Below are 23,993 nucleotides of genomic sequence, written 5' to 3'. Positions count from 1 at the left end.
AGTGCCACAAGGGTTGAAAAGGGAGTGGGAGATTTTGTCAAATCAGAGTGTTTCTCAGTCTGCAATGTATCCCATCTTGAACCCAACTATGTCACTTTAATCAAAACAGCCCAAATGACACCATCTTTGGAAACGTTCCCCAGAAAACAGGCTTTTATGTAACAGCAGGGTGTTGGTGATTTGGCTTGATGAAATTAATTCCTCTATTCCTTTTGCCCCAAGTTATGCAGAGACCACATGAGAGCTGTGCTGCTTTGCATGCCATGAGCTTTTAGCTCCTTTGGATACATACAAATTGCAGCATTGGCTCATGCCGCTGGCTGAAACGCAAGCTGGAGCTGAATCCCAGTATTGTTCTGTGTCAGTCCATACTTTATATCCTCTTCATCTCCAAGTTTCCCCTCTTAGCCCTTCAGCACCAGTGTTAACTTACTCTTACTTCAGAGTGTTTTGCCAGGACCGGGTATCCGAAACTCTTTGACAAATATGCCTTGGCAGGGCAGTTTTTGCTTTCTTTCCTACCTCAGGAAAACCTTGTGCATTGAAATGGGTAGAAGGTTTCTCAATAAGCTGTTGCTATTTAAAGAAAATAATTGATGCCGAGGCTTTTAAGAAAGTCTGAAGCTGTTATATGAAGCCAGTTACCAAAATGTTGTCTGCTTACTTGGCCTTTTGTCTTCTACAGCCGGAGGGAGAAAGTGGTTTAGTATGTCTGATTTGTAATAAGATCTAAATTGTGGGTTGGATCGTCTGGCCAAGAAAGGTCTTACTGACTTAGGAAATACAAGGTGATCAGATAGATTGGGTGGAGTGAGTAACTAGTTTTCCTTTATATGTTCCTTTAGCGTCTGGGTTAGCATGAGTGGAGGTTTTTGTTCCCTTGTAGCAATGCATCATTTAAAAATCTGTGCCAAATTTAGTACATACTCTTGTTTCATTGCTTTTTCCAATGCCTAAGTGAGCTGAGGCTTTGGGGACTCAACCTTGCCCTGCAACAGATTCCTGTGTGACCTTGAGTAAGTCACTTACTGTCTTTGTTCCTCCTTTCCCCACCTGTACAATTGAAATGCTGCTGTTTTGTCCAGTCTGCTTGGAAGATAAAGCTTTGGAACAGGTACTGTCTGCTCTTATGAATTAGTACAGTGTGTCCTAATCCTCTTTGGCTTTACTGTAAAAACAAAAATACCATGCCAGGCGACTGTAGTTAAAAAGCATATTTCAGTGCCTTGCAATTGCCAAAAAATAAGCGAAAGATACTTGTTACATTTATTCTTCCCAGGCACAACATCCCATGGTTTTTAGAACGTTTAAGAAAAATACATATTCAATAGTCAATGGTGGCAAAATCTCTCCAGGAAGGAGATAAAGGGGCTTTTCTTGAGAAATGTGCCTTCCGCATCATTTTCTAGTGGGGCCTGGGGAAACAGCTAACATAATAGACATTCAGCAGTGTAAATAGCATCTTTTTCTCAAAGCGGCAGATGTGATGCTGGTTTCCACCTACTCTGTGCTATTCAAACTCTTTGTCAGCCTTTCCTGTTTGAATTCATATGTACCTGGTGTCCGGTAAAAAAGGATGGGAACAAGAGCAGAGAGATACAGGCCAAACACAGCCGCCTTAGTGCCCTGGTTGCTGACTTTTTTTGCTGTGTGAACAGTAATTCAGCAGAAACGTCCCTGATTATGGAAATATGTAGGGAATGTCTTGTGGGCGTCCTGCAGTTTCTTTTTTTCATGAATTACTGTGATCCAACTGCTAAACATTATGCAGTGATGTATCCTCTGAAGTTAGCCTACGGCTTGCCGAGGAAGTTTAATATTTTCCTTTGATGTCTGCACAGGACCCTTACTGAATATGAATGTGAAATCCTTCAATGCAAAAGGCTGCAGCTCCTCCAGCTTAGAGAATTTAGAAAAAATAGAGAACTTGTGTATGCCTGACTTTCTCAGTTGGGGTTGGATTGTTAGCTAGGGAACACTTAGAAGCTCTCTTTTATATCTTCTTTGACAGGAGTTGCAAGGTTTATAAGCAAACCTTGCTCCCAAACATTGTGGCCTAGCTGCTTCCCTGGCTAGCAGACTACTGGAGCCTGAGCTTGTTGCTACAACAGCCTCGTAGCAAGCTTTATGGCATGCTGAAAGCATCAGACTTTGCTCCATGTTGCAACTCGGGGATCTTAAAAGAATTTGAAACTTTGGTGCCAGCTGTCAGATAAGTTGTGGATGAATTCAGCTATTTTGAGGAGTTTGATGCACCATGTATAGGTGAAGTAAGCAGCAATTGTTGGGCTTCTTGGGCTGGGGTTTTTTTTTTTTTTTTCTTTCTTCCTTTCTGAGTATGTGGGGAAGGCAGCATGTAATGTTCTTAGTGCTTCACTTCTCGTGAACCAGCCAATGTTTGTATGTCAGTTCACCTTGAAGACATGAAGTTATTTGCAGGGTGGGGGGAGTATGCACACAAGCTAAAACAGTAATCCTAAAATTATGATGTGGTTGTTTCAAAACTTTAATCTAATGGAAAGAGACATTTAGTAAGTGTCCAAGACTACTCAAGTGAAAATCCTGCATTTCCTTCATAGGAAAAAAAACTGTGTGTGGGGGTGAGGCGAGTATTCCCTTTTCATGGGTAAAGTTCTTGCCATTTTTCGTTCCATGGGGTTTCTTCTTGCTTTAAAAGTAGATCTTGTTTCTTCCCAAATATGAATTTAAGTTCCCAGCTTCACAGTAATGAACTCTTTAAGACCAGGAGAAGCTATCACATCTGACCTCCTCTAGAGCATGGGCCAGCAGATTTCATCATGATTGCAGCACATCTTTCACAAAAAGCATTTAGTCTTGATTTGAAGACTTCAAGAGGGAAAATTCACTGCTCCCCTTGGTCATTTTTTCCAGTGGTTAATCATCCTTACTATTAAAAATTGGAGACTTTGAATTTAGATTTGTCTGGCTTGTGCTTTCTGTCAATGGCCATTATTTTCTTTCTTTTACTAATGAAATAGATCTGTAGTACCTACTCTTTCTCCCCATAAAAGGATGTGGTTTTACAATAGCCAAGGTCACTCTTGATCATTTTTTTTGATAGGCTAAACGGATTCAACTTTGTCGTGGTGCAATGTTACTCTTACCTGTTCTATATAATCTTTGTGATTCTCTTCTACATCTTTAGCATTTCAGTGTCTTTTTAGGAATGGAAATGGAGCTGGTCTCGTTGTTCCAGACTCAGGGGTAACATCTTTACAGCGCACACATTTCATAATTGTATTAGTCTTACTGGCTCAGCATCATGCAGTGAGCTTCTGTTCATTTATTTGCTGTTAGCTCTTTATGCACCAGGTTTATCAATTTTATGCACATTTCTAGAAGCTGTCCAGTAGCTCTTGGATCCTGCTTTTCAGCTCTTGTTCCCTAATGAATTGTCACTTTTAGGTATTATACAGAGCTTGCTCTTAATTGCAAGTATTGCTAGAGTTAAAGCTGTAAGTGATGAACAGCAAAGCAGTTCTGTGAGAAGTCATTGGAGTTTTTTAGCTTCCCATTTCAGTGCTGTGAACTTGTGGTAAGGTATCTTGTAGTTCTTGGCTTCCACAAAGTTTTAAAATTAAATGCAGGTTGAGGGGACTTCAGTTCTCGGTAGAACAGTGTGTCCTCAAAGTTGTTAAATGGCCTTTTCCTTTTCCTTCAGCATCTTGACCAGGAGATTGAGCATTGATTGGGCAGAGGTGAACTCTTGCAATCGCACTCATCCCCAGGACACCTTTACTAGACAGATTGGTGTTTGCTGTCCTTGCTGTTGCTGGCCTGTGTTGCAGCAGGGAAGAGGGGAGTGGGTGTGGAAGGCTGTCACAAGAGTACCTCTCGTCAGCTCTGAGAAGCCTTTATTTGAGAGGGAATAAACAAACAGAAATGCCCTTTGGAGGAAAAAGTCAGGATATGAAATCTGAGCTGCATAATGAGTATTTGTAATACCTATTCCATAGTACAGCTACCTAAATTAGATCTTTCTGTCCTGTGTAATTGCTTCCTCTGGGGCTTACCCTACAAGTTACTGTGCTCCCTCAGTTCCTACTGTCCATAATGGGATCTGAAAACAGTCAGGATCAGGCCTCTTATTTCATCAGGATGTGGTTGTTTAATAGAAAAAGCCCAAGGTAATTTTTACCTCCTTGTGTAATTGTGTTTATACAGCAATTAATTGCTATGTGATTTTTAAAATATTTCATTCTGTTCCAAAAAAGAAGGAAAAAGGTAATAATTCAAAACGGTTTAGAATTCCCTATCAGGGAGGAGGGACAGGGTAAAAATGGATTTTTCTAATCCATCACTTTCTTTATGGAAATAACTGTCCTTTCATCTGCTGCTTCCTCTGTCTTAGAATTGATGACCTGGGCATAAATAAAATATTGTTCCCATTTATTATCCAGGGAACTGCCAGGGACGAAGGACGGTGAATCATCAGGGTTTTTGCTGCAACTGCTGCAAATCCTGAGCAACTGGAGCACGGAGTTGACCAGGTCTGAGCCTTCCTGGGTTCACTGGGTGTTTCAGTTGTTGGCCCTTGCAGTTGGAAGAGGAGGAAATGCCAGCGGGCTCGATGGCTTGCTGATGGGCTGAACTGCCCTATGAACTTGCCATGCAGGTGTGTACTTTTAATCTGATTTATAGGTGTAAGAAAGAGCCCAGGAAAAACACAGATAGGAGTGTCACAACTCTGAGACCTCTGGTTTAATCTGAAATGTAGTCATATGTGCACATGAGTGTGGGGGCCATGCGGGGGGGGGGCTTTTTCACCTACTGCCTCTTGGGAAGAAGACCCTGGCTTCTCAGGAGGAGTCTCTTGTGATATTTTCTGTTGCAGTCTCATTTTATAGTAGCAGGAAATGCTATCAGAGGGCTTCACATCTGTTTCAGGGGAGCTGTTATGTCTGCCAGCAAGAAGCAAATCTCTCTAGGAGTCTGGCCTCTCCTGGAGAAGGGGCCTCAGCGTCTTGTCTGTCGGAGGTGTTTGGCCTGACAGTTTTTCTCGGCCAGCAGAACTGAAACTGGCAAGGATTGAAGCTCGAGCGCACAAGGAAACTCCACCCAGAGTCCCCTCTCTTAAAATACTTGGTGTGTTTGCGTGGAAATTGCAACTCTCAGAATAAGTAGTAATAATGAAGGTAGGAACTGAGAATGTCTTTACCTGAAACCTGGAATTTGAAGATTTCCAGTGATCTCTCTCCTTTCAGCAGTGATTGCCATGGAAGGGACGAGTTAAAATCAGATTAAGCTTAGCTGCTTATGGAGTATCTCAAGTATGAACACCTTGATTCCAGCCCAGCTCTGAGAGGGGAGGCTGGGGAGAAATGCAGGCATGGGTACACAGTGGTCTGCTTCAAATCTGTAAGAGGCTGGGCCTGTCCTGCACTCTGGCGTGGCTGAGAAACCCTGGTGTCTGGAGACCTGTCCTCTGGTGCACATGTTTTTTGTTCAATTTCCATAGAGGGCACATCCACAGTAATAAAATAAATTTCAGTACCACAACGCTTGTTTTATGGTAGAGATGAACATGCAGAAGAATTTAGGCAACGGATTAAACAATGAAGGATAACTTTTGATGAACCTTCTCAGGAGTAAGGTGTGTGTGTGGTGGCTTCATCTCACTGCAGTGGATCTTACCCAGGGACAGAGAAGAGCTGCTGCCCTGGACAGATCTGCTTTTGCTGAAAAGCAAGTCTGCTGTCATTGTCAGCGTTGGTGCTATTGTGAGCTTAGCGGCTGTATTAATGGAATACAGTGTTCCACTGATACGTGGACAGTTGCTATTATGCTGCTAATTAAATAACTTGTTGCATTAGCAGTTTCCATCTTCCATCCCAATTCTGTCTTGTGTTTATCTCTAAAACCCATGCAGTAGCAATAATTAATGTGGAAAGAGAGGGCTTTATCCTCCCCCCTGCCACTCCATTTTAAAATGACTTGATTGTTTGATGCTTTGAGCTGGCATCAACCTACAGGAAGACAGCAGCACTCAAAAACGGGAGAAAAACCCCAGACCTGCTGTAGCAATTATAGATTCACTAGAATAAAATGCATTTTTCATCTCTCTGTATCCAGAAAGACACCACTGGGCTGCTTTGTCATCTTCTGTAGTTTTTCACAGTAAATAACAAAGTGCTTCTCTCCATATTGTCCTTCTACATACCAAAATGTAAAGGCTTACGTTCGATGGATGTCACTGATGACTTAAGTGCTAGAGATGCCAAACTCCTCTCAACTCCCTTGAACTTCCTGCAGATCAGGGAATGCTGGTGTCTGTTGGGAATGAGGCTGTGGAGGTGGAGGATCAGGGTTAACCAACAGTATGGCCTGGGGCCCAGCATGAAGACCTGGAAGATGCAGATTTTCATTTCCTTCTCCCATCCTGTGTCATCTAGATCATACAGTGAATGTGGATCTTACAGTTTCCTTGCAGGCACTGTGTGTGGGAGATGGCCTGCTCTTTTCCAGGGCTCGTGGCAGTGCTCCTGGGAGTTGCTCGGTGCACTTCATATGAATAAACATCGCTTTTGCCAGCAGGCATACCTTGGTAGTTTTCCTTGGTTTAATGTTGGGTAAATGTCAGTCTTCTGTTGCAAGTGGTCTTTTACTTGTCGTCAAGCAGGAATTAACCTGTGGTCTTTCTGTGTACATGAATTTGTGGCTTCCTCCCTTTAATCCAGTGCTGCTTCTGTGGGCTAGCTTGGCTTATTGTTTGGAGTGCTCTATGTGGGGAATGAAGCAGATCTCTAAGACATGTCCCTACCCTTTCTCCCCTCTCCATCTTCCTGTGGGGTTCTAAATTCTCCTTAGGCAATGCACTTGCTCTTATTTTTGCCTGATTAAGCAGTCTAGTGTCAATACATATGTAGTTCCAGAAGTTGGTGGAGATTATTAGAAAAGCCTAGGTCTCTTTTAACTCTTCACTCAAAAAGAGATTGGTTTCCCATGAGATAGAGGAGAGTTTTACCTGCACTGTAAATTTGTATTATACAGCACTTTGTTCCCTGGCAGCAAGAGGCAGGGCAAGGACTGTGGACAAAGCGTATATGTCACACGAAGAAAACTGGACCTGCTCAAAGAACTCTATGCTAAATTCCCTTCCTATGTGCAAGGCCTCTGGTAGATCTTGAATCCTTGATCTGAAGAGTGGGCATGTGGCAGCCATCCATGCTTGCAGAAGCTGGGCTGCCCTTCTTCCTCGGGTCTGCCTAGTGCTGCATTCACGCAGGAATGGATTTTCCTTTGGCAGAGGGAAGCTGAACAGGAGAAGGGAGAGGTCACTCCCTGATGTAGTGCCCGTGCTCCCTGCCCTCGTGGGGCTGCAGGGCTCTAGGTCACACACATCTATCCCCCCAACACCCCCCCCCCCCCCCCCGCTTGGCCTCCAGAGAAGGGGGTCTCTGTCTCCTGCAGTGTTTACTTTTAAAAGCAATTACTCTGATACTGTATCTGCTTTGTTTCCCACAGTATTTCCATCCTTTTTAATCTTGAAGTCAAGTTTTGAAGCGCAGCAGCAGCAGCAACCAGAGACCATCAAAATCACAAGAGAAGCCCCAAAATATTGTGAAGTTTTATAGAAGTAATAAAATTGGTCTATTTTTTTATTTGCCTTCAGTTGTTTGCGCCTTTAGCATTCACATTTTGAAATTTCTCTTTGAAGTCTGTGGGCTAGAAACACATTTAAAAATAAATAGGAGAGTCCAGGAGCCCAGAGCTTTAATAAGAAGGCTGAATAGCACAGAACTCAAGATAACATGATGAGATTTAACAGCGTTGCATTTGAACTGAGTCAAAGGCTGGAGGGGTGCCTGCCAGGCATGTTGGAGGGAGAAGGGGACAGACCAGTTTGCAACTACTTTCTGAATTTTGACATGCCTTACAGAGCTTTGCTCAGGCTTTAGCTTAGCAGAGTGGTAGCTTAAATTGTGGTAGTAATCTTTGCCCTTGAGGAAAAACGAAAACCTTGATTTCAGGCAATTTGTATTTCCCTAAATACTGATCTTCATTAATTGCAAAGCCTCCAAAGAGATCTCTCCTCTGCAACTGCAATATAAAATTTCCCTTTGAAAGAAATCTCTTGTTCTCCCCTCTGGTGATAATGGACAGTCATACTGACACATGAATTAATAACTGGGAATTTGCTCCTGGATCCTGACCCATTTAAATCAGTTTGTACAGCCTATCTGCCTGGGAGCAACACAGCTCCATCAGAGCATTGGTGTCACCTTCGTGTTGTGCTGACGTGTGTTCGAGAACCGCTCCGATGAACAGGACAGAGCAGCGTTTCATGGCTTGCTTCTGATGGGAACGGGCATCTGTACAGTCCTGCCTGTTTTCCATTTTCCTGAGCAGCATTGATGTTACGGAGATAACGCTGCAGAGTGTGCGCCGAATATCATCTTGTGATTCAAGATACTTTTTCCTTAGCGTTTTTGGGAGTCTTGTGAACAGTGCTGATTTTTCTTAGTTTCAACTCCTAGAAACATGAAAAGATGAGAGAATCCCTTAAAAAAAAAAAAAAACAACCAAAAACCAACAACACAACAACACAACAAAAAACCTAAGTTCTTATTTAAAAAAAAAATTAAACTATTACTTAAATTTGCCTGAATTTTGAGCCAAGCTGAGTATTTTAAGCATCAGAGGGGGGAGGCTGGCATGTGGCACTGGAACACTTGGATTTCAGAGCACAGCAGAGTCTGTGATGTGAAAGCTGCGTGCATGCTGAAGGGCTCCTGTAGGTTGGAGTAGGTCTGAAGGTGGCTTCAGCTGGCAGTGACAGCTAACTTCTTTCAGCCTCTTTGGAAAGTCTGCCCTTTAGTCTCTTCTGGTTGTGGCACAGGGGGTAGAGGACTGAGACCCAGTTCACTCAGTGTTGCTTTTGCAATGTGAAACAGTTCCAAGGGGTGAGGTTCTCCTCTCGCACACAAAGCAGGAATTGATGCTTCCCCCCAAAAAAAGTGGGATATAGCAGAAGCGTGAGGTTCTTCAGTCACTGATAATTTGCTCCATTAAATTTACCTTTTCCCTGAGGTCATCATACAGCCTTTTCCGAGCAGCAGAGAATTTATTTCATGGGAGGCGATGCCAGCGGGATAGCCTGCTGGTATTTTTGCAGGTGTGTGTGCAGACCTTTTGCACTGTCTGGCTGCAGCATCTCCCCACCTATCCTGTGCGGTGAAAGTGCTGAGTTGGTTCCTGTTAGGACAAAAGGCTCTTATCAGAAACATGTCTCACCCCTGCTTGTGTTGGGTGTGGAGGGAACGAGGGGGTTGAATGAACACCTGCTGCTGCCAGGAGGCAAAATAAAAAATCGTAATAACATCTCCCATCAGAAAAAAAAAAATAAAATATGTAGTAACATCTTTCATCTTTCCAGTCTGTGCACCTTCCTTCTCACAGACTACATAACCTGAGACATAAACATGGTGTAAAACTGCTCAGATGTAGCTGTTCCTAGGATGAAACACGGCAGACTCATAGTTATTCACTGTGTAATCGCACAGCAACATAAACTGCTGGGGAATAAGGCCGTGCTGAATTAATTGAATTACTTCAGAGATGAGTGTGGTCCACTAATTCCACATCGACTTTGGGCTTTAAATAGCATTAAGGACCCACGTTAAAACTGAATTAAAACTCAGGAACACAGTTTGAACAGGGTGAGGTCACATCTGTGCACAAAGTGGAATAATGTAACCGGTTCCCTTGACGTGGATCTGTATCTTGCATAATCAGAGCAAAATTGAATCTCAGTTTAATCTGATCATTGACTGTCCCTTCTGTGAGGAAGAACAAGGTGGAATTAATGAACCCTGAGGAGGTCTCTGTAGTCTGTGCGGATACAGGGACCAAGTAATTGAACTCGTGCTCCCTTGGGAAATACTTGAATATGATGCAAGTAGATGGTTGAAATGGCTTTCACTATCTAGTGCAGCCCCCAGAATCTGCAGCAGGTATTTTTGTAGTTAAATTCTCCCGACTTTCTTTCCACTGTGCAGTGACTCACAAGTAACCTCCTCTTAGAGTCTTCATGCACCTAGTGCTGTTACCAGGCATAGTGGTTCCTCTGAACACATTGCAGGACTTACCTTTTTAATCAAATCATTGTTGCCATAATTAATAGGGTTTGAAAGGTGCCATTAAGGCAGAGCTTTCTGTCTGATGTTGGTTGTTAGGTGCAATAGCAGCTGATAGGAATTGGCATTAAGTGCTAGAAGGAGCAGGGAGTGTGAGGAAAGCCTGTGTTTTGGAGCATATCTTTATACGCAAACTTGTGTGCGCTCCAGTTGGATTGACATCATGCTTTGGTCATACTTAAAGGTCTCCTCTCCCTATTCAGATTGTATTTTATGATAACATCTCATCCTTACATGTTTAAGGGTTAACTCAGCAGCAAGGATAGATAAATCTTACAGTCAGTGTTGTGCAAATGACCGTAGTCACTTCAAAACAAAAGTTGTACATGTAGGTGGGAAATAAGTGATAACGGAGCTCTCTCTGAATAGACCATTGGATGATTTTTTCTCCCGCAGACTTCAGTGCCTCTTAAATCCAGGAGTTCGTAATACTGTTTCTCTTACTCACTATTGCTCTGTCCCAACGGGGATATCACAAGCGCAGAAAACATGTCCTTTTTTGAAGAGTCCAGATGGCTGTGGTCATTTGGCTTCTCCTGATGCTACCATTTCGCATTGCCTAGGACGTGCTGACTGCCGTTGATCTCTGGCGGTGGCTTTGGGCCCTCTGTTCCTGTTTGCATCCTTGCAGTGAGAATTATTTGTAGTTTTCAAGAGCGTAGTGTGGAGGGGCACACTCTGTTCCTTTTTCCCCTTGTACCTCTTTGGGACCAGTTGCCTTTTCGTTTTTCTTTTATTGGTTTCTTAAAAGGCTGCCAGCTGGATATAGGTAAGTGGGGGTTTTCTCCGCTGCAGTCTGCAGAGAACAAGCATCAGTATGTAGCCATTTAGTCCTGGCAACTGCTTCCTATTTTTCCAGATGATTCCAGCCAGCTCTTTTTGTGTTTAGCCTATTGTCGAATGCCATCACAAAGACTTGGGGTATTAATCCTATCATCTGTTCAGTGTGTGGAACTGCTGAGTGGGCTGTGCAGTGAATGAGAAGCTGTAGGTACTAGGGAAAAGGGGTATGGTGTGTAGGCGTGTTTGGAGCACATTCAGAATTCATGCCTTTCTCTGGCTGTACTGATTGAATACAAAAATTACCTTCTGTGTCTCCAGCAGTCACCAGTAATGGGAATGTGCAAGTGCAAAGGTCTGATGGCGGTGGGAAGGCAGGTGGAATGTGAAACAGGCTGGAGTGATGGAGGGGCATAGCCCTTCTCTGTCTGTCATTGTCTGCGTGCAGTTGCTCCACTAAAGAAGGCTCTGAAGGAGTTGTGCATCTTGCTCAGAGCAAACAGAATGGTAGATTCAGCATTTCAGATTGAGGCCAGCATATAACAAATGGACTAAACCAAACTGACAGCTCCCAAGGTCATGGGTGTTGAATATATAAGGATTCAGCTGTGAGTCTTGTAGGCCGAGTCCATCTCTAGCAAGCAGAACGTGTCTGCCACAAAGGAGCTGGCACTTCTTAGATGCTGGCTGCGTGTTACGCTTCCTTCTGCGGCAGATCTGGTTTAACAGCGTCTGTGAAACCCAAACTCCCTATCCTGCAGACTGTCTCTCACTAGAGCTGCAATTCTGCACTGTGGTTCTTTGCCAGCAAATTTAGTTTGAGAACTTCCTACTCTGAACAACTTGTGTCTGCCCCCATACTGTGATTATTAAGTAGTCTGTGTGATTGCCCTTTAAACTGGATCCATTCTATGGTACAAGGAGAAAAAACTATTTCCCTCAAACCCACCCACCCCCCAGCAAATATTTGTTTTTAAAAATAATGATTTCACAGATCTAATTTGGAATCAAGCACAGCTGAGGGGGCATAATGAGTGTCTGTAAATTGGATGATAGGAACTTCTTAAACCAGAGCAGCTGCCAAAGGCATCTTAACATGGAGCTTCTGCCATAACGAGAGACAGCGTGGCAGGCGAGGATCTGCAGCCAAATAGCTGACTCCAGGCTTGTGGTTTCCCACCTGGGTACTCAGATCAGCACTCCTTAGGCCCTGCAGCTTTTAGATGCCTCTCTGCTGAGTGGAGCAACCAGGAACGGGGAAGGTTTTTGAATGTGAGTAGTCAGGGGGAGAAAGCTGTTGTGTATTGCACATCTCAAAAGCGTGTATTGTTTTTTAGAGGGCTCAGGCAGGATGGGGAGGGAGAGCTTTGTTGTTGGCGTGTACAGATGCGTTTCCAGCCAGACACTGAGCGTTAGCAATGCAGAAAAAAAATATGTGCTTGGGCTTTCAGTGGGAAACAACAACAAAAAAATCCTTTCCATTTCTTTCAGCTGGAAAGTGATGCCAGAAGCTGTTGTTTTAGAGAATAAGAAGTCTGGATTTATAAGGATGTGTGTGAGATACACCTTGGAACGTGTATCAGGAAAATCTATATAGAGCAAATGCATAGCACAGAAAGTAGGTCTTACTGCTGACTGTCACTGTTCAGGGAAAACCAAGCATGTTGTGGAAATCTTTTTGTGTGTTTCTTAAATAAAATGGAAAAAAAAAAAAGAAAGATAAGAACATCTGTTTGTGTATAAATAGATCTGTTTGTTCTGATTTCATAGTGCCCATTACAGCATGTGCCAATTTTTCTGGAGTGCCAGAAGAGAAGGAACATCTCCAGAAAATGTTGAGGTTACAACACCCAGATAAAACCTGCCTGTGCTACCTTTATAAAGATAGAGTCAGCTTAGTCTTGCAGAGAGCAAATGCACTGGTGAACTTGAGGTAGTTTCCAGACCTTTCTCACTTCTTTTTATATGATTTGCCAAATCCTTAGCTAGCTGGAGGGTGAATATTAGGACAGGCAGCAGCACTGAAAGCTGAGCAGTGGTATGTTGAAAAGTTCTGCTTGGGCAGGAGATAATTAATGTGATTTTTTTTTTTCCTTCTTTTTTTTTTTTTCAGTGACCGCCCTTAGATACCCTAAAGTGCTGGCTTGAGCTGGAAGGAAGGGCACCTCTGAAAGGATGCCACTGTCCCCTGGGAGTGGGCTGGAATAGTGTCCAGAAAGCCCCAAACACAAAGCTGATGGGTTTGGTTTTGTTGTTTATTAAAGACAGGCCTTTGTACAGCAGTAATGGAAAATCCTGTTTCTGTACCAATAAAAACTTTGCTCCCATGGTGGTTGTTATTGGCAAACTTAGTCACTTTGGGTTTATGGAAAAGTATTTACTGGGAAGGACTGGATGATTAGCAAGCTTTGTCTGCTTTCATTTTGCTTTGATGGCGTACATGTTGCTGTGGGACCTTCTGTTTCATCCCTGTACGCCATTCACAGTCCATCCTTCCAGGCTGGTATCCTTCTTTTGCAGCATGGACAGCCAATGCCCCTGCTGTTTGCTGTAGCAAGGTAGAACGTTGCCTGGGTCTGGCTTGGACTCTTCTTTTTGGCCTGGGGGGGCATCAGCTTTGTGTTGGTTCCTACTTTACCACACAGGATGCTGAAACAATGCAGTGTGTGTTTTGTAGCAGTCAGGCTAGACTTAGTTGGCATGTGGGGTATCAGCCAGCTGACAATAACAATAATAAAGAACTTGAGTGCTGCAGAAGGATTAAAAGAAGCTTCTCTAATAAATGCAATTACACAAATATGCTTGAGCCATGTGTGCTATTTAATTCTTGCCCAAGACAAGAGGCATTCCTCAGGGCACTACTTTTGTCTGAGTGAAAGAGATATCCAAGTGCCTCAGGCGTCCTCTATGAATCCAGAGTGGCTCTTCTGTGCCCTGGGTGGCAACTAATATTGGGCTTTAGAACAGTTATTCCTCCAAGACTGAGTCAATTCTTTTGCCAGGCAGTGACTTTATAGCTGGCAGAGCCCTTGCTGCCATCCAGACCTCACAGGCAGCTTTCATTGCTGGATGTGGCTCCCTGCCTGCATGCCCCGTGGCATTGTGTTTGCCCGCAGAGGTGCCTCTGCTCTGTGGTAAGGAGCCTTTTGCGTATGTTCGTGCAACTGGGGATCTTCCAGTAGGCCTTTGCCACTTCTGGAGAGTACCTTGTTGCCAAGAAGGGCACCAAGCTAGACACCGTGACAGGCTGTACTTGTTCTCTTGTCAGAGCAGTTTTAAATCACGCCTTTAATGTGTTTGTTCTCTCCTGCTGGTGAGTGAATTTTCCATCTCTGCTGTTCACATGAACAGGACTCATGATGGAGAGAACGTCTTACAGGCTGTTACAGAGCTGCTTGCTGTTAACCCAGGCAGCACCCAAGAAATATTTGCTGGAGCTAATGGGTTGGTACCCCAGCTCTGGGAATTAGGACCGTTAGCTGGAAACATGCAGCAGCCTCCTCAGTGCAGAGGAGGCAGGAGGCAGTTGATTAATGCAGATGTGTGTGGATGTAAGAAACACGGTCCAGGTCCATCCACAGGCTTGCTGGTTCTTGGGCATGGCTTTGACTTTGCTTTCTCTGTGAGGCAGCGGTTGGGCAGGCGTAGGGGTGCATCCCTAGGGCTGGACTGGTGGAAGGGGACAACCTGGGAAGGGCAGGGACCTCCCAGAGATTGCTTTATGTGACACAGGGAGAGCACATTTGTGCTGCCCCGGGGTCAGGTCACTCCTAACGCATGACCAGTGTTGGTGGGCCAGGGATGTTAAACCTTGAATGTTTCGCTTTTCTCTCAAAGTTCTGTCTCCCCCCTTTTAATGGTATTTAGTCTGAAATCATTGCTTGTCTGTAGAAGCTGAGGTTTTAAGAAAACCATTAAATATTCCAAGGTTCCTGGTAAGGTGCAAGGTAAAGGATTAAATGGTCCAGAAAAGCTGCTCTTTGACTTTCCCAGCTCCTTGCCCCTCAGTGCATACATTCCCTGAGGTATCTCATAAGGTAACTCATGTGCAGAGAGCAACTGTGCTCTTGCTCATAAGCACCAAATGTTTAATTCAGTGTGTGCTTGTCAAAGTACATTAAAAATGCAGGTAGCACTTGCTACGTGTGAGCCAGCTCTTGGGAGCGAGGCACCGTCACAGGGTAATGTTACAGACTTGACACAAATGGAGCCTGCTGGCTCTTGGAAGTGTCCTGGCTACCTGGAGTGTCCTCCCTGGCATTGCCCCGCTGTCTTCGAAATGCTGCCTTTTCAGGGTGATGCTGTAAGATCCTGAGGAAACATGGGGCAGAGAGGATGTGCCACAACTGGCAATTATCTGGTGTGTTTTTGCTGCTATGTGGTTCTCTCCTGTCCACGTTCATCTCTATCCAGTTGTATCTCATCCTATGTTTAGATCCAGTCCTGAAGATCTCCCAGTGGGAGTGGGAGCATCAGTGGGAATATGAAGACTTGCAGACACCTCAGCAAGGTTAAGGCCATTTGTAAAATCACTAGAGTAGAGGTTGTATTTGTGTGCACAGCACCTTGCACAAATAGGTCCCAATCTCTCGGTTTGGTTCAGCATCCATCTGTGCAGTCTTCCTAAGGGGAATTCATGTGCCGGCAAGTGCAACAGCGGTGTCTCAAAACTGTGGCAGTGCAACGGGAAGCCACCGTGAGCACCTTGTTTTTAGAAAAGAGATTCAAATCATTATTGGCAGCAAGCTGCATTGGGTAAGGTTGAGGCAGTAGTGTGAAATTCATAAACAGAACTGAAAACAGACATTGCCGGGATATGAGAGAGAAAACAGCTTAACTCTTGAAAAGTACATTGGGCTTGTACGGCACTGGAAATGCTGGTAATATCAGGTGAAGTTCCCAGTGGGCTGCCAGTATGCCTTGGGAAATGGTCAGGCATTAGAACTGGAGGCAGCTGCTCCCTTCCTGTCTGCAGGACAAGACCTCTCTGTTCATCAGTGCTCATCTCCTCCTGACATTTTGCTTTGTGCTCTTTCCATCTCGAAGACTGTAACGATGTGCGTTTCTCAGGCCCTGGCTAACAGTTGCTATAACTACCATTAATGCAGTCGTTGAGGGCAGGTCCTGGTTTAGCCTTATTTCTATCAACCAGCCAACTGAATTTTGTTTTCTTGCCTTTCAGTCCTTTCAAGGAAGCCAAGGACGAGCATACCTCTTCAATTCAGTGTGAGTATTACTTCGTACGTGTCACTTCTGCCTCTCTTAGGATAGATTTAAGAAAACCCTCATGAAGAAGAAAACAAAAGGATAGTCTTCCTTTAGAAAACCTCTGCCTAAGACTTGGGAGCTTGCTGAAAATGGTTGGAGAAAGAGGCAGGAAATAGCACTGATTCATATTTGATTCTATGTTGAGGTTTCAGATAAGCAGCTAGGAAAAGGTGGTTTTTTCATCATCAGATTGAGAAATAAGAGCTAACGGATGAGTCATTCTCTTCTCAGGGAATGTAGTTAGACCAAAGAGTCAAAGTTTCGTAAATGTAGAGAATAAGTGATATCTAAATACAAACTTACTTTTTAGAGCTAGCATAAAAATTAAGTATAATTTTCCCAATAACTGAAAATAGTTTTGGTGAGATCACTGCTGGGATGTCTTTCAGAAGAACTGCTGATTTCAGTTACATTTTTCAAGTTTCCGTTTGGGAAAGTAAAAGTACCATTTTATCAATTTGAAAATGAAAATCTTTCTCAAATGCATAATTAGTGCAATTTTACTAGAATGTTATTAATCTTACGTTCAAAAAAGCTTTATAGAATTTTCAGTTGAATAAAAATTCTGGTTTACCTTTTCATTCTGTTCAGGAACTGCAAGAGATCTTTGTTTCGGGAACAGCTGTGGTACTCAATATCCTGAACCTCCTGCTTCTGTGTTCAAATACTGCAATAAAACTGCTGTCAGCTTCATTGTAGCATCTTGCTGTGGAAAGACATATTAATAGGGAGCATCTCTCCTTTTTCCCCAGAGTTAATGTGGGTTGTGGCCCTGCAGAGGAGCGGGTGTTACTAACAGGATTACATGCGGTTGCAGATATTTACTGTGAAAACTGCAAAACCACACTGGGTTGGAAATATGTGAGTATCAGTATCATTTGTTTTTCCTCTGGACATCTTTGCTCCAGCCCTTTCTGAAGGTGTGTGTATGGTAATGTGGTCTCGTGGAAATACCATTAACTTGGGAACCAGAAATGCGGGTTCTGGTCTGTAGCCACATCTTTTTTCCTTCCTGCATTTCCATTTTCCCTCCTGTCTTGTGTTTGTTGCATCCATTCGGAATGGGAGCTCTTTGTGGCTAATGTATTTTTTTATTAAGAATATACACTGTAGGCCTGATTTTGGTGGGCATCCCTTAGTGATACTTAACATAATTGAGGATCACTTCAATCAGTCTTGTGGTTCATATTGTCTTTTTTTCCCAGATGTTATCAGAATAATAGAATGATCCATATATTGTTAATCCTGTGTCCTTCCCGCTGGAAATGCTATTGAACATGAGTTTATCTGTTTGCTGTCTCTTGCTCTTCATAAATTCAGTTACCTTCAAATAAAGGCTTATGCTACATCCTAATTTCTGCTTCAAGAGGCATGCAGCGTACTTGTTTGTCAAAACATTCTGACCAGTGTCTAAACAAAACATACATTGTATCTGTGGCCCCTGGACAGAAATATTCTTTAATAAATCAGTTGAAAGGCTATAAAAAGTAAAGCATCAAAAATTGATGCGTTAGGAATTCATGCAGAAACACAGCATGGATCTCACAAATGGAGAAGGACACTAAGTACATAAATTGAGTTTATTGTAAAACAAAATACAAAATTTCGTAAACATAGCAGTAATCCCAAGCTTCTCCAGCAATAAAATTACATTATTTCAGATGCATTACATGCACGCAAACAGCATACCTGAGCAGAGCTGAACCGCTTTTCAGGATGCAGCCTCAATAACGGGAATCCCTCCTGCTTAGGGATCCCATAGATTCCCTGACTTCTTCAGTTCTGCAGTGTTGAAGCACTGTGTGTTTCTGTAGCTGCAGGCACGCATCTGTGTAGAGTGGGTCCTTCTTGTCCCTCGGTGCCCGTTCGCTCCATTTCCACATGAAGTTTACCATAATCCGTCTCGTTCCCGATGGTAGCGATTTTACAGCATGTTTCATCAGAGGACCTCTGCGTTCTTAACCATCATTAATAAATTCTTAGACCACCCTAGAGAGAGGTGGATTTTATCGCCAATGATTCCTAAAGCATAGTTCAAGGAGCAGTTGCTATTGGCCTACAGAAAGCTGCACATTTACATGGTGCCAATTGTGCTTTTTTTTCTACCTGTAAAGGCAGGTAGAAGCAGGATTTAAGATTCTTCCAATGTAATTTTCCTGAAAGCCAACAGGAGGACCTGCAGTTTGACTGTTTTACTCTGTAGACAAGGCTAAGACTTGTACCAGCATTCCCGGATCTGATCTGTAACTGCAACTTTACCTTCAGATACCATCTTGATTTCATTCTTTCTCCTTTTTTTTTAGGAACACGCTTTTGAAAGCAGCCAGAAGTATAAAGAAGGCAAATACATCATTGAACTAGCTCACATGATCAAGGATAATGGCTGGGATTGAATGGAAAGAGCCCAGCCCTACCAGCGTGTAAGAGAATGCCATCCAACCGAACATTATATCCAAGAGTGAGAGAGTGACTGAACGCTTGGTTCCATGCATTTAGAGGCTCTGCAATTTGGGAGCATCTTCACACCCTTCTCCATCTTTATTGGTGACTGGCCTCTAAATTTCTGTCTCTCTGTCTCTTTGCTTTGTATCTGTTTGTGAGTTGACCCTGGCTGCTTCTCTCTCTGTTCTGGCGTTGGCTAAGAGAATGCACCGAATGCCCGACAGCCATTCCATGTTGACGAATGTTTAAGTACAAACTGAAGTTGGCTCTGTGGTGGCATTTTATCAGAAGGTCTCGGTGCGGGAGGAAGACCCGAGTTTTGGGCAGGAGAAGGTGATAGGGGGTGGGGAGTGGGCCCGAAGGGAAGTCATCGGAAGTTGAAACTGTACTTCTCCTTTAAGTCCTGGTTAACCAAGGCTTGAAACTATCTACTTGTCTAAATGGACAGAAAAATACCTCACGGCTGCGTTCTCTCCGAATTGTAAAACCGCTGCTCCATGGGTGGAGCTTCAGTCTAAGCCGGCTGAGGACAAGTCATAACCAGTTCCCCCCGCAAGCTAATCGCAATTCTGTGTTTTGTTTGCCATTTATGAACTTGTTGTCTGGCCGGGGGGGCGGGGGGGGACCTGAAGGCTGGAGAGATTCCCTGCCTCTCCTTTTCCTCGCTGTTTCAGGGTAGGTAGGCCAAACATCCCAACAGAGCACAGCTGTGGGGAGCATCCTCACAGCTGGAGAAACCAAATCCTGACTCTTGAGCCCTTCAGAGAGGAGGAGAAAACCACTTAAGGCACAAGGGGGCTGGAGCTGCAGCTTAGAAGATATAACAGGGGGCAAAAAAGGCGTGTGCTAGGCAAGAAAGAGGAAATTATGTAGAGGAGGATGGGGACAAACTTAGTAACACAGTACCCCTTGATTTCCTGGCCTCCACTAAGCATCCTTGGGGGTCTTTTACCAATCCTTCGCAAGTGCAAGTAGGAAAATGCTGTTACAAAATCTTTTTCTGAAATCCCAGGCCCCAGCCATCAGCTCTGTTCTTGGAGCCTGGCAGAGAAATGGTGTGAGAGTGGGGAGAGGAGGGAGCAGAGGAGCCTGGCTGTTGTGGCAGTATTGCACAGGTGGATATTTCAAGCCATGAGGTATCCTCCCCAAAACCTTCCCCCCTTTTCCCACTCCCAGAAGCCTGTTGCAGGCACAGGGGGAATGGGAAAGAAAAAATAAATTAAACATCTTCCCCCTACCCCTGAAATTGTCTATGCCTTGGAGTTTAAAGGGGAGGGGTAGATGTGGGCATCATAACTGCAAGGGACAAGTCCTTCCCATTTTAATTTTTTCATTTTAATTAGTGTGGACCTTCCCAAGGTGGTTGGTGGGGAAGGGGCATCGTGTGTGAGAGGGCAGCTGCATTAGACGTAAATGACAATGTGAAGTTTGCTCTGCAACAGTCCAGCCAGTATCTGGTGCATAACTCGACTATTCAACCGAATTAGTTTTATCTGTCTGAGTGAATTTTCTTTTTGTTTGTGGAATTCTTTCAAGTAGGTTAATCCATTGGGGGAAATCTGTTTTAATCCAGAAGGAAAGAGTATTGTGCAGGGGTTTGTAACTCCTTATGAAACCGAAGCTTTGGAGCTGTAATCTGCTGTCGCTTGCCCCCACCCCCGAGAGACTCTCGGTTAGCTGTGGGGATCAGGACGGAGGGCTGGTGGTGAGAAAGTAATTTGCTGTTAAATGAAGGGGATGTGAGCAGAGATGCTACTTATGGGTCAGGGTGGAACTTATGTATTGGGTCCTTGTGCTGAAACCCAAACCTGATGGCCCATCTAAGCAAAGGCTGTTTTTTCTCTTGAACCACTATTCTTTACAACCTTGGAGAGAGGAGTGAGATGGAGGCTGGCTGCAGCTCCTGCAGTGGATGGAGTTGGCTCGGTTTGTGGCTAGCCTGTTAGGAGGTGGCTTCTGCCTTCACCCTTTCTGCTGTGGCTGTGTAACAGTTGCTTCAGCTTTCGTTTCTGATCGTCTCCGCTTCCATCATCCACATTCCCTTCAGTGATAAAAATCTCGTAGAAATCAAAAATTCTGCAGTACCCGTTATCTTGTTGACTTTGGCACTGACGTGGTCCCATTTTCCTGTCCTTTGGTTGGTGATCCATGAGAATTTATTGGGCTTTGACTAGTGAGAAGTAATTTGCGTTCTTTGAAGAGCCCTTCAGTCTCCCCAGATACGTAGCCTTTAAAGGGGTCTGGTTGGAGCTAGGAGAAGTAACGGATAACCCCAAATCATTAATGTGAGGTTGAGAAAAAGAGCGCACAAGGGCTCATGGTTTTATGTTGGTATTTAGAGTGATTGCCTATAAAAAAGCGATATAAAAGGTAGGCCTGTCTGGAGGACTGCTCTGAGAAATAAGAACAGTTACTGCAGAGAGCTACCAGATGTAAATGTTTTCATCCATATATTTGGGACAAGAGAGGATGATGATCCATCAGATTGGGCTGTTTTTAACTGTTCACAGGGGTTACGCTTTTAATGGCAACCAGTCTAAGCTTGAATACAACAAGATCTTAATCTGGTTTTAATTGGTTTTGTCCCATCAGCATCCACATAATCACACTTGCTGAGAATCTGGCCTCAAGCCCTGATAGGAAAAAAATATGTGTGCCTGTGAACATCCCCAACACCCAGAGAATTATCTATAGAGTGACTTTAATACACTGTACAGGGAGATAAGGAAAAACGGGCTTGTGAGGCTCATTGACGTTTGTTCTCTGCTATGTGTCCATTAAATATGAAGTACTTCTTAGTCCGCTGCTAACTCATCTGTGACTTGCTGTATTAAGACACATGACAGTATTGGGAGCTGGTGACCAGACAGGATGATCAGGTCTGTATGCTAGTGGCTACCACCATCAGCGCAGGCTAAATTGATGACTCGTAGAGTGATATATTCAGAGCATAACCAAAGAACCTCACTCTCTGCATCCCTCTGGTCGTGTGAGTTGACTGTAGCCAGTTCGTTAGCAACTGAGGTGAGCAAGGTGGGACCGTTGTTTCTGAGCTGGAGATGTGGCCTATGGAAACTGCCTCCTTGGGCAGGCAATGCCTGAACACAGTGCACCGAGTGCCCGTGGTGCTGCTTTCCATGGGTGACATCCTTGGGAAAACACGAACAGCAGCGAGTTTTGCGCTTTTTTTTGTGTGGCAGCCTCGTCTCTGGCAAGCTGCATGCACCCTTGAGTTTACATCACCCCTGTCTACCCCAAAGCTCAGACTTGACTAAGTTTTAAATTGTTTTGCTCTGGTGGATTATCTGGTGTGAAATCCTGATCCCTGTAATAAATATTCAGATGATAATATATACAAAGCAGAAAAAAACCATTATCTTGTGAAATATACTTTTGTAAATAATATTTAATTTAAAAAAAAAATAATATATTTGGTGCTGTTTTCTCAGAGCCCCTCCCTGAGAGCACTTTTTTGTTGTTTATAAATGATACCGTTTCCTTCTGTATTTGTTGGAAAATATGTTTAAAGGGAAACAAAAATCATAATATACGTTGTCCTCTTAAGTCAATCCATTTTTCCTCTGGATGTGGCAGGAGAGGGGAGTCACTCCTGCTTCCATCTGGCAGAATTTGTCTCCAGCGCAGGCGGTGGCCGGGTTACAGACAGCAGCCCGCGGTCCGGGCAGGTACTGATGTGTGGGACAGGAGGTAGCTCCAGGCACTCGGGGAGAGCTCCGGTGTCTGGAGTTACATGCTGAAACACCTTCAGTCAGTGCCGGAGGTCCCGTCCGGCAGCCTGAGCCCTGTGTCAGCTCGCGCTCCCACGGCGAGTCCCACGAAAGCTGATGGGGCTCTGTCTGGGGATGACTTTCCTGAGGAGATCTGGTTTGTAGGATCTGGGCTTGAAATTTTCTCTTGCACCAGTATTGGCTGGAGTGAAGTAGATACCAAGACTTAGAAAACAGGATTGAATATAAACTGCAACCTCTGAATCGCTGTTTCCAGTTGCTTGGGGGCAGCAGGGACGGAGGATGGAGATTTCTAATTAGTGATTGTGTTTAAACTAAAACATAAGTCTTTGGACATGGATCCTGGTTTTCTTTTGGTTTTTTTTTTGTTGTTGTTTGTTGGTTGGTTGTTTTTATTTTAAACCAGGCTGCTACATAACAAATTAGAGTAAAAGTTTACCTCTCTGGCAGTAAAGTTCCTTTTTCCCCCCCCCCCCCCCCCCCCCCTCCTTTCTGTCTTTAACCTCCCCCCTTCTCCCCCTTCTTCGTTCTTAATTCATTGGGTCTCTTGTTTATCCCAAAGTGGACCAACAGCACAAACCACTGGACTGTGTTTTGCTGAGCAAGGAGCTGTTTTCAGTGCTGAATAACTGTTGCACGCTCTTTAATTCTCCGTTTTTGGTGCACACGATTTAAAAATATACAGGAAAAAAAACCCCTATGAATGAAATCTGTTGTTCTTGTGATGATCAAGTGAGAATTTTCTCTGTATGTATTTTTCTAACTGGTATGCGAGAGTGTGTAATCATGCATTTCACTGCACTTCCTTGTTTCGGGAGGAGCATCATGTTTCCGTGTGAACCAGTTCTTGGATGAAGAGATGACACCCAAACACCCGGTTGGGTAAACAGATTGGCGAGAACCAGAGCTCAGCTCAGTGGGAAGGAGCTCTTCTCACCAGGTGAGAGGCCTCAGAAATTAAATGCTCAGAAACAATTACGTTTGACGTAGATTTTGCAGAATCCTGTTTAAAAAGAATAAGCAGAAGAGGGGAAACAAAATCATCTTGAATTTAAAAAAAATCAACATATTTAAATGCAAGCAGAATGGCATTGTGTAAGGTACAACCACAAATAAGCTATTCTCATCGTTACGAACTGTATGTATCCTTTGTTTTGTTTTTCATAAGGAAATGGGAATGCTTTCCCCACTGACAAAACTAAAGGACAATATTTCCAATACCAGCCTGTCTGTTGATGCTCTTGTGTTTACAAATTGTGTATACTTTTATTTCTTTGATCTTATTTTAATTTTATTTTTTGGCATATTCTTTCAGGTCATTTGCTTCAATAATAAATGCAATTGTTTGTTTTCAAATAATTGGTTTTCACCTTTTCATGTATTTGTACATTGTATATAGTTCTTCAGTATTAGAGGGAGGCGTATTGTTTGTCATATTTACAATATGTGTTGGTGCTCATTTGAGAAAATAAAATTTTCAAGTACTAAAACTGCTGGTCCGTGTTTCTGTTTTAATCTCCTATACTGTGCGCAAATTGGAAGCAGCAAAATTTGGTTGTTCAAGAAATGTTACATTTAGCTTGAAAATAGTCAGATT

The 23,993-nt window shown here is 43.7% G+C and overlaps 1 protein-coding gene across 2 annotated transcripts in view; it reads left to right on the top strand.

The window, feature by feature from the left end:
• YPEL2 (yippee like 2) overlaps positions 1-19,476 on the top strand; it is a 35,485-nt gene extending 16,009 nt beyond the window's left edge. For both annotated transcript variants that reach the window (XM_075517667.1, XM_075517668.1), the window contains 3 exons: positions 16,120-16,163; positions 16,958-17,066; positions 18,509-19,476. In XM_075517667.1, the coding sequence (XP_075373782.1) occupies positions 16,120-16,163; positions 16,958-17,066; positions 18,509-18,598 (243 nt within the window). In that variant the 3' untranslated portion in view covers positions 18,599-19,476. The remainder of the gene's footprint in view (positions 1-16,119; positions 16,164-16,957; positions 17,067-18,508) is intronic.
• The last annotated feature ends 4,517 nt before the right edge of the window (positions 19,477-23,993 follow it).

Source organism: Mycteria americana, chromosome 15 (genome assembly GCF_035582795.1).
Source record: "Mycteria americana isolate JAX WOST 10 ecotype Jacksonville Zoo and Gardens chromosome 15, USCA_MyAme_1.0, whole genome shotgun sequence".
Lineage (NCBI taxonomy): Eukaryota > Metazoa > Chordata > Aves > Ciconiiformes > Ciconiidae > Mycteria > Mycteria americana.
The sequence above is the reverse complement of the archived record's forward strand: the minus strand, read 5'-3'. Positions and strand labels throughout refer to the sequence as shown.